Source organism: Pleuronectes platessa, chromosome 2, assembly GCF_947347685.1.
Source record: "Pleuronectes platessa chromosome 2, fPlePla1.1, whole genome shotgun sequence".
Taxonomy (NCBI): domain Eukaryota; kingdom Metazoa; phylum Chordata; class Actinopteri; order Pleuronectiformes; family Pleuronectidae; genus Pleuronectes; species Pleuronectes platessa.
In genome coordinates this window covers 3,724,491-3,734,332 of record NC_070627.1, presented here as the reverse complement: position 1 = coordinate 3,734,332, position 9,842 = coordinate 3,724,491, and the positions used below count along the sequence as shown (strand labels likewise).

The 9,842-nt window shown below is 42.8% G+C and overlaps 2 protein-coding genes across 2 annotated transcripts; both read right to left on the bottom strand.

Moving 5' to 3' along the window:
• Nucleotides 1-58: 58 nt before the first annotated feature.
• Nucleotides 59-3,955, bottom strand: LOC128461976 (uncharacterized). Its single transcript, XM_053447192.1, has 2 exons — nt 884-3,955; nt 59-391 (listed from the first exon to the last, which is right to left on the bottom strand). The coding sequence occupies exon 1, from the start codon at nt 3,874-3,876 to the stop codon at nt 1,414-1,416; it is 2,463 nt and encodes an 820-aa protein (XP_053303167.1). The 5' UTR covers nt 3,877-3,955; the 3' UTR covers nt 59-391; nt 884-1,413.
• A 1,437-nt stretch (nt 3,956-5,392) lies between these two features.
• Nucleotides 5,393-9,586, bottom strand: LOC128461987 (zinc finger CCHC domain-containing protein 12-like). Its single transcript, XM_053447204.1, has 2 exons — nt 9,074-9,586; nt 5,393-8,581 (listed from the first exon to the last, which is right to left on the bottom strand). Exon 2 carries the CDS (start codon nt 7,959-7,961, stop codon nt 6,261-6,263), a length of 1,701 nt encoding a protein of 566 aa, XP_053303179.1. The 5' UTR covers nt 7,962-8,581; nt 9,074-9,586; the 3' UTR covers nt 5,393-6,260.
• Nucleotides 9,587-9,842: the final 256 nt, after the last annotated feature.

The following is a 9,842-nucleotide window of genomic DNA, read 5'->3' as shown; positions in this document are numbered from 1 at the left end:
GCAGGGCAAAGTAATAAGAAGAGATTGGACACCGCAATGAGTAAAAGGAACACACAGGTAGATTTAAGCAAAACACTGTATTAACATATATAGAAAATAAACAGTTTACATACACTGCCGACAGTTACTTTTGTTCTTATTTGAAATGTCTTTTTTACCGGGTGCACCCTAAATAAAATAAAATGTTTTACCCAAAAGAAATAGTTCAATTCGAAAGTTCTTGGAAGTCCTTCCCCACAACCCTACCACTCTGGCAGGACAGAGAATGAAGAATGGAAAGGTTCCTCCTCAATCCAAAATGCTCACGCGGGTAGCTCGCCATCCCCCTCGTCAGGGAGAGAATCACTCCAAATCCACGGTCCAGGATCTCAGGGTATACAAAAAACCCAGCCTGTATAATATAACAGACTGATATAAATCTATTCAACCTTTCTTAACTGTACAGTTTAATTTTATCAATATCAATGTATAATGCAACTTTTCACTGTTAACTTGTTAAAAGATAACTGCTGCATCGCAATATTAACACATGAAATGTCCACTTCACTGTTTTGTAGTGAGAAAACCATTAATATAAGACCACTCACAGTTCACCATTAAATGCTCAGATTACTGATACCTCGTACCTATACACACCACAGCACAGTAATATACAGAATATATAGCTTCATAACCCATGAAACTCAGCTAAATGATGTCTTTCTCTGTTCATACAATGTAAATAACATGCACGCATACTCATTTTACACACATATTCCCGTTTTCCTTTACTATCATTAGAAAAATACCACAACACTGTGACTTTATGTTCCCACTCGGTAGCTAACCCACCACGAGGCTAAGCTAATTCACAGAGCTATTTGCTAATACAGATAGTACTCACCGGGACAATAAAATAATAAAACAAACACAAGATGTTCCCAGGGTCGCTTCAGTGGTTCACCGGACTTTTCTCTGTTTACACAGTTCCTCCTTTTAACAATATAAAGTGTATTTTTTAAAGTTTCATCACTCCAAAACCTCTGTGTCTCAATTATCGTCCTGCTGCTCTCTGTGTATTTTTCACACACTACCGCAGCGTCTCTAACGTGAAGGAGGCGGGACATGCGTTGCCTTAACCAATAGCAACTCAGCTAAACTGAAATGAACCAATGAAATCAATTTGAAAAGTTTTTCTTCACAGGACCATCTACTGAATCAAAAAGACCTCTGAGATCAAATGAAATGATCAATGAAATGAAGAATAAAATAAAGAATGTAGTTATGAATTAAATAATAAATGTATAAATTAAATAAAAATAATTCTCAATGAAAGAACATATTTCTAACATATTTCTCATATTTGTAACACTTTCTTCCAACATATTTAGTAACAGTTGGGTTTCTTTTTCCAACAGGTTACACACTCCCCCCTTAAATGTATGCACGTCCCGTTGCATGCACAAAGGGCTGCTGGGTAACTACTGATTCTGCCACTTCCAAAGGAATGTTTGTTAACCAATCTCTACTGGCATTGTTATTAAGAGAATTGGTGAAGGCGGTACTCAATCCTTGAAACAAGGAAGTAACAACAGAAACTAGGGGATTCCCCAACTCAGGGTAATGGAACCTACGTGATGGCTCACGTTGTCTGAGTGATCTTCTGACAGGAATGTCTGCTTCTGTTTGTTCCTCTGTCTCTTCTTGAGTTGGTATCTCTGCCTCTGTATGATCTTTAGCTTCCGGTTCCATAAGACTTCCTTCCACAGGTTCTGAACTAGTATCAGGTAGGTCTCCAGGTAAGTTATGAGTTTCCTTTTCAGGTACATTTTGATTTTCCATCCCAGGTAAGTTTGCTTTCTCCTTCTCAGATGGATTTTCTGTTTCCTTTTCAGGTGAGTTTTCTATTTCCGTTTCAGGTGAGTTTTCTGTTTCCTTTTCAGGTAAGTTTTCTGTTTCCTTTTCAGGTGAGTTTCCTATTTCCTTTTCAGGTGAGTTTTCTATTTCCTTTTCAGACTGAAGGACAGCACTTGGCCTTACAGCTCCTGGGTCTGAATCCGCATTGACCTGATATGGGTGAGGTGTTACAGGGCTTTGACTATGATTACCCAGGGCGGGTGATGGATTGTGTCTTGGTATATCATACACTTTGACAAACCTCCTGTCTTTGACATCTGGTAAGGCAGCAGTTGCATTCCAGCTTTCACACTTGTCATCATCGTCTGAAGCAAAGGGTTCTTCATCTTGTTGGATGGCACTTTGCTGCCTTGTTCGAGGTCTCTTTGGACTGCTTTTCATCTTTTGTTCCTCTCTCTCAGTTTCAGGAAGAAATCCACATGGAAGTAAAAGGTCTCTGTGTAGCGTCCGTAGGGGACCTTCCTCCTTTTCTGGTTTCACAGAGTAGACAGGTAAGTCTCCCATCTGCTTGGTAACCACATAGATCATTGGCTCCCAACGATCGGCCAGTTTATGTTTGTTCCGGAGGCGGAGGTTACGGACCAGGACTCTATCCCCGACAGCCAGTGTAGATTCTCTGACAACTTTATCGAATCGCCTCTTGTTTTTCTCTGCAACCTTGCGAGAGTTTTCGATGGCAACCTGATAACTTTCTTCCAGGTGAGATTTCAGGTTCCTTACATACTGAGAATGTGAACTGGACTCTTTTCCCTTGACTGGCAATCCAAAGGCTAAGTCTATGGGTAACCGGGGTTGTCTCCCAAACATTAACTCATATGGGGAGAACCCGGTCACATCATTTCGGGTGCAATTGTAAGCATGAGTGAGAGGTTTGACATGGTCTCGCCACTGTATCTTCTCTTTGTCTTTCAGAGTGCCTAGCATGCTGAGGAGTGTTCGGTTATACCGTTCAACAGGGTTTCCCCTGGGATGGTAAGGGCTTGTCCTCACCTTACGAATACCTGCCAATGCACATAGCTCCTTGATGGTATGAGACTCAAAGTCCCTACCCTGGTCGCTGTGAAGGCGTTCAGGAAAACCATAATGGCCCAAGAAGTGTTCCCATAAGGTTTTAGCGACGGTACTAGCTTTCTGATCTCTGGTAGGGATGGCTACGGCATATTTAGTGAAATGATCCGTAATAACGAGGATGTCCTTAGTGTTGTGGCTGTCTGGCTCTAGTGAAAGGAAATCCATACAGACCAACTCCATTGGTCTAGTTGTTTTGATGTTCACGAGTGGGGCAGCCTTGTCCGGTTGGGTCTTCCTTTGAACACATCGCTCACATGTTTTCACTTTTCTCTCTACATCAGCAGCCATCTTTGGCCAGTAGAATCGTGATCTGGTGAGTTCAAGGGTACGTTCAATCCCTAAATGTCCCATGTCATCATGGAGATTCCTGAGTACAATAGGCCGTAGGACATCTGGGAGTACCAGCTGAAATAGGGTTTGTCCCTCACACTCCCGTGTCCTGTACAAAAGGCCTGACTTCAGTTGAAGCCGTTTCCACTCTCTCAGGATCAACCGTTCTTCAGGAGAATCTGCCGTGTGATCTGCAGGTAAGTTGTCGGATTCCACCAAACTGATAACACTGCTGATGCCAGGGTCTTCTCTTTGCAGTTTCATGAGATCAGACTCACTGTATTTAGGCACTGTTAGGATCCCATCCTGTGACTCATCCTCCTCAAGGACAGCAGGAATTGCATCTGCATGAATGGCAAGTGAGTCAACATAGCCAGGGAAAGGTGAGAGCTCTTGATCTTGCTTCACAGTATGCCTTTGACAAGTAGCTTCGACAATTTCTGGAGTCACCAGTTCAAACTTGTTTATTGATGTCAGTAGCTGAGAAGTGAACTGGTCAATCCTTTGGCTTTCCTCTTGTGATGTGGCATCATTTTCCAGCGCACCATGATGTCTCCTTGACAGACCATCAGCATCCATGTTCTGCTTGCCAGCTCGATACTTGATGTCAAAAGTGAATGTTGAGAGCGCAGCTAACCAACGGTAACTCGCAGCATCAAGCTTGGCTGTGGTAAGTAGGTATGTCAAGGGATTGTTATCTGTGATAACAGTGAAAGAGTTTCCATACAGATAGTCATGAAACTTCTCTGTGATGGCCCATTTAAGGGCCAAGAATTCAAGCTTGTGCGCTGGATATCTTGCTTCACTGCAGGAGAGTCCTCTACTGGCATAAGCAATTACACGCAGTTTCCCGTTTTGCTCTTGATATAGAGCAGCTCCTAATCCTGTCGTGCTGGCATCAGTGTGGAGCACGTAAGGAAGTTTAGGATCTGCGTAACCAAGGACTGGAGATGATGTCAGTTTGTGTATGATCGCCTCAAAGGCTTGTTGACACTCAGTGCCCCAGCGTTCACCAAAAGGCTCTTTTGGGTTGAGGTATTTCCCATCACTGAGGCCTATCTTGACTCCTTTCCGCCGTGGTGGGTAGCCAGCAGTGAGTTTGGTCAAGGGCCTGACTATCCTTGAATAATCCTTCACAAATCTCCGGTAGTAACCGGAAAATCCGAGGAAGGATTGGAGTTCCTTTAAGTTCTGTGGTCCCGGCCAGGTTTTCAAGGCTTGAACCTTTTCAGGGTCGGTCTTCACTCCATCGCTGGACACAATATGCCCCAAATAACGCACTGAAGTCTGAAAGAACTTACATTTATCAGGTGAAAGCCTCAAGCCATATTCCCTGAGACGGTTGAGCACGTGGGTGAGCCTAGACTCATGCTCCTCCAGAGTGTCCGAAAACACTATTAGGTCATCAAGGAAGACCAGGACCTCCCTCAGATGAATGTCACTCATGCACTTTTCCATGAGCCGTTGAAATGTGCTCGGTGCATTGGTGACTCCCTGAGGCATCCGGTTGAATTCCCAGAATCCAAAGGGGCACACAAAGGCAGTTTTTGGCTTGTCACTTTCATTCATCTCAATTTGGTAGTACCCAGACTTCAAGTCCATCACTGAAAACCACTTGGATCCAGCGAGAGCAGAAAATGACTCCTCCAAGTTTGGTAAGGCATAAGAGTCTTTTATCGTTTGGAAGTTTAACTTTCTATAGTCCACACATAGGCGTACATCGCCATTCTTCTTTCTCACCACCACAATTGGCGATGAAAATGGGGACTCTGATTCTCGGATTACGCCTGCATCAAGAAGGGTTTGGAGGTGCTTTTTGACTGCTTCATAATCACGAGGGTGAATTGGACGGGGTCTCTGTTTGATGGGTGTCTCGTCTTTCAACTTGATGTGGTGTTGGATTTTCGTCGCATGACCAAAATCGAGGTCATGCTGGGCAAACACATCAGAGAAGGTGTTGAGCTTCAGAGTGACTCTTTCCTTCCACTTCTCAGGTAGAGAGGGCCCAAAGTCAAAGCTTTTTCCAGGACACGTCTCCGTTTGATGAGTGGAGCAGTCAACAACATGCTTCTGACCATCCCCATCAATAAGGTGATTCTCCACTACAGCATCTGCAACAGTCAGGTCTGCAATGACACAGTTGGTAGGTAGAATGATGTCATGTTCAGTTTCATTTCTAAGGAGAACAGGCAATTTGTTGGAGCCATGCTCTGGCAAGGAAATGAGACAACAGTCTACAAACACGCCACCTGGCAGAGTTGATCTTGATGGTTGTTCAATCAGAGCACATTTCTCTGTGTTGACTAGGTTGACACACATATAGCCTTCAAGCAGCACTCTTTGTTTTGCTGGGAGAACTGCTTGTTCCCTTCCTCTGAGCTTCACAAAGCCGAGTTCTCCGCTTGTTGCTTGTTTTCTCCTCAGTTGTAGTGTGCGAAGGACCTGTCTGTAGCCATAGCAGGATGAATTATGGGAAAGTGAAAACTCATCACAACACTGATCATAGAGGGGATCTAAAGTGTTGGTGCCGATCAACAATGGGACACCACTGTTTGACCGGAGGTCAGGAACGATTAAAGCCAAGGTTGAAATTTCAGGCTCTGACTCAAGAAGGGCTCTAGGGAACTTGAGGTCAACCTCTATATAACCCAGGTAAGGAACAGGTTGGCCGTTTGCTCCCTCTACTTCAAGGATGTTGCTGATGGGCTTGATAGGATGATCAGATAGATGGGTCTGATAAAAGGACTGGGCCACCGTGGTGACCTGTGACCCTGTGTCTAGTAAACAACTACAGTCCACCCCATCCACATTTACATTGGCTGTACACTTGCTGCCTACAAGACGTTTTGGCAATTCCCTTTGTCGTTTGACTCTGTGGCTGTGAGTCATGGGTTTTTGTTCGCCTGTAGATGGGGGATATAGTGGTTTCTTGGCTTCCATTTTCCCCTCAACAGAAGCCTGTTCTAGTTTGACTGGCGAGTGGTGAGTGAACCATTCTGAGCTTCCCATGCACGCTGCTTCTCCCGGAGCTCTGCTCTCTTGGCCTGCACAAGGGTGGGATTGGGTATGTTATCACATGTAGATGCAATGTGCCCATCTTCACCACATTTGAAGCAATACCATGGCTTCGGTTTCACTGTCACAGTCATTTGCTGGAGTTGTCCTTCCGGCTGGGTATTTTTTGTCTTCTGTTTCTGTCTTACACTTACTGTTGTTTTCTTTTTCACAGGTTTCTCTGAACTACATGCACTGAGTTTTGCCACCTGAACCTGAAGTTCAGCAATCTGTTTCTGTATGTCTTTGGTCATGTTTAAGAAGGCATCCTCTGTATTCTGTGGCATGACAATATCCTCGTCGTAGGACATGTGTGCAGCGTGCATGTTTGACATGACTTTTGGCTTTGTGAACCCAAGGTGCTGCTTCATTCTGCTGGTTTTGTTAGCCTGTTTGTCCTCCTCAGTTCGCAGTAAGAGCAGGAGCTCTGCAAAAGATGGTGGCTTACTCCTGAGCTGTTCAAGCTGAAGACTGGTGATCAGAATACTATTCCAACATCCACGACAGAATTGCTTGAGACGTTGTTTGTCAGAGTCGCCGGCAGCGATTCCTCCTTTATTTACCACATATCTCAATGCTGTATGAAGTCGCTGCAGGTAATCAGACGCTTTCTCCCCAGCATTTTGATTGATGTTCAAGAATCGTGCAAAAAGCTCATCCCCATCTTCGACAGTGGCATAAGCAGAATCAAGTAAGTTCAGGTACTCTTTTGGTGAAGCTTGAGGCCCTAATGACTTGACTATGTTTGCAGCAGGGGCCGAAAGACTTTCAACAATTTTCCTCACCATTTGGGAGTCAGGGATAGATGGGTCATGCAAGCAGAACTCCACACTGTTGCGCCACGTGTCATAGTCGACTTCAAAGTTTGGCTGAGGATGTCGCCCAGAAAACTGTTTCAGTTTACAAGGAAATTGAATGTGAGATGAAACTTCACTGCTCTTGACAATGTGCTCAACCACAACACGCTGTACTTCTGGTGTGCTGAGTTGATCTGAAGGCAAGTGGAAAGTGCTGGTTCTTTCTCCTCTTGGAGAGAGAAAATCTCTGACCTCGATGCCAGTCTGGGGTTTGTAAGAGTCCTGACTCACTTCATTGGGGACACTGACAAAGCTAGGGCCTGCAGCTTGGATATCACTTTGTGTAAGGGGTGGCTCAATTTCCACAGGCTCTTCACTGACCTCAAGTGGGGTTTGAGTTCTAATGGATTTACTGATCCTAGCCAGCTCCTCACGAAGGATGTCTACAAACTCCCTGCCGCTCAACTTAGCTAAGTCTTTCAACCCAGAAAGGTAAGTATTTGTTGCACTGGTGCCTGCATCACTTGTGTAAACGCTGGCAAGACTCTGAACATGGTGGATAACTTCAGGATTGGCAGTGCATGGTCTTCGGTAAGGTAAGACGTTGGCTTCAAGGTCTTTCACAGCGGTGCCATGTTCAAACTCTGCAATTGCCTGGGTCTCAGAGTCTGCGCTAGGTACTCTGATTATCCTAGCGATAGATCCATATTGCTTGAGTAAATCAAAGATTTCATTGTCAACCTCAGTGTTGGTTAACCCACTAACTAAAACAGCATTTGGGATTTTCACACTCTCTGTCAAAATAATATCCATGTTTAACCAAGGTAAAACTGAAATGTCAATAAACTTGAAAATGATATGGGTTAATACAACCAAAATACCTCAAATGTTGAATTCTCTTCCAAATACACTCGGTCACAGTCCAGTTACTCAAAAGATGTCCATTTAATTTGATTATGAATGTGAATTCATAAATTGCTCCTGGCTAGCTCGCCAAGTTTTACTGTGTAACCCACTTGACAGGTAAGTACACACTAGGTTCGCAGGGCAAAGTAATAAGAAGAGATTGGACACCGCAATGAGTAAAAGGAACACACAGGTAGATTTAAGCAAAACACTGTATTAACATATATAGAAAATAAACAGTTTACATACACTGCCGACAGTTACTTTTGTTCTTATTTGAAATGTCTTTTTTACCGGGTGCACCCTAAATAAAATAAAATGTTTTACCCAAAAGAAATAGTTCAATTCGAAAGTTCTTGGAAGTCCTTCCCCACAACCCTACCACTCTGGCAGGACAGAGAATGAAGAATGGAAAGGTTCCTCCTCAATCCAAAATGCTCACGCGGGTAGCTCGCCATCCCCCTCGTCAGGGAGAGAATCACTCCAAATCCACGGTCCAGGATCTCAGGGTATACAAAAAACCCAGCCTGTATAATATAACAGACTGATATAAATCTATTCAACCTTTCTTAACTGTACAGTTTAATTTTATCAATATCAATGTATAATGCAACTTTTCACTGTTAACTTGTTAAAAGATAACTGCTGCATCGCAATATTAACACATGAAATGTCCACTTCACTGTTTTGTAGTGAGAAAACCATTAATATAAGACCACTCACAGTTCACCATTAAATGCTCAGATTACTGATACCTCGTACCTATACACACCACAGCACAGTAATATACAGAATATATAGCTTCATAACCCATGAAACTCAGCTAAATGATGTCTTTCTCTGTTCATACAATGTAAATAACATGCACGCATACTCATTTTACACACATATTCCCGTTTTCCTTTACTATCATTAGAAAAATACCACAACACTGTGACTTTATGTTCCCACTCGGTAGCTAACCCACCACGAGGCTAAGCTAATTCACAGAGCTATTTGGTAATACAGATAGTACTCACCGGGACAATAAAATAATAAAACAAACACAAGATGTTCCCAGGGTCGCTTCAGTGGTTCACCGGACTTTTCTCTGTTTACACAGTTCCTCCTTTTAACAATATAAAGTGTATTTTTTAAAGTTTCATCACTCCAAAACCTCTGTGTCTCAATTATCGTCCTGCTGCTCTCTGTGTATTTTTCACACACTACCGCAGCGTCTCTAACGTGAAGGAGGCGGGACATGCGTTGCCTTAACCAATAGCAACTCAGCTAAACTGAAATGAACCAATGAAATCAATTTGAAAAGTTTTTCTTCACAGGACCATCTACTGAATCAAAAAGACCTCTGAGATCAAATGAAATGATCAATGAAATGAAGAATAAAATAAAGAATGTAGTTATGAATTAAATAATAAATGTATAAATTAAATAAAAATAATTCTCAATGAAAGAACATATTTCTAACATATTTCTCATATTTGTAACACTTTCTTCCAACATATTTAGTAACAGTTGGGTTTCTTTTTCCAACAGGTTACATTAAGTTTTCATAATTTTATTTGGTAAATATGTTTTTTTTATTAATCAAAAAATATTTTGGTGAACCAATTAAAGAGAACAAAACTGGATTTGAAAAACCAAAATAATGTACTGTCACTCATTTCACATTTCAGAGCCATGTCTGGGAGGAGGGCGCCACCTAGTGTCCAGACTTTGGTTTTACATCTTGTTTTCTCCAGTGTCGCAGCACCAACAGCAGAAGTGTCCTCGATGTGGCTGTTGAACTTC

Bases quoted from the DNA above. Each gene is read 5' to 3' on its own strand.
- LOC128461976 (XM_053447192.1), bottom strand. From the start codon at position 3,876: ATGGATGCTGATGGTCTGTCAAGGAGACATCATGGTGCGCTGGAAAAT.
- LOC128461987 (XM_053447204.1), bottom strand. From the start codon at position 7,961: ATGGATATTATTTTGACAGAGAGTGTGAAAATCCCAAATGCTGTTTTA.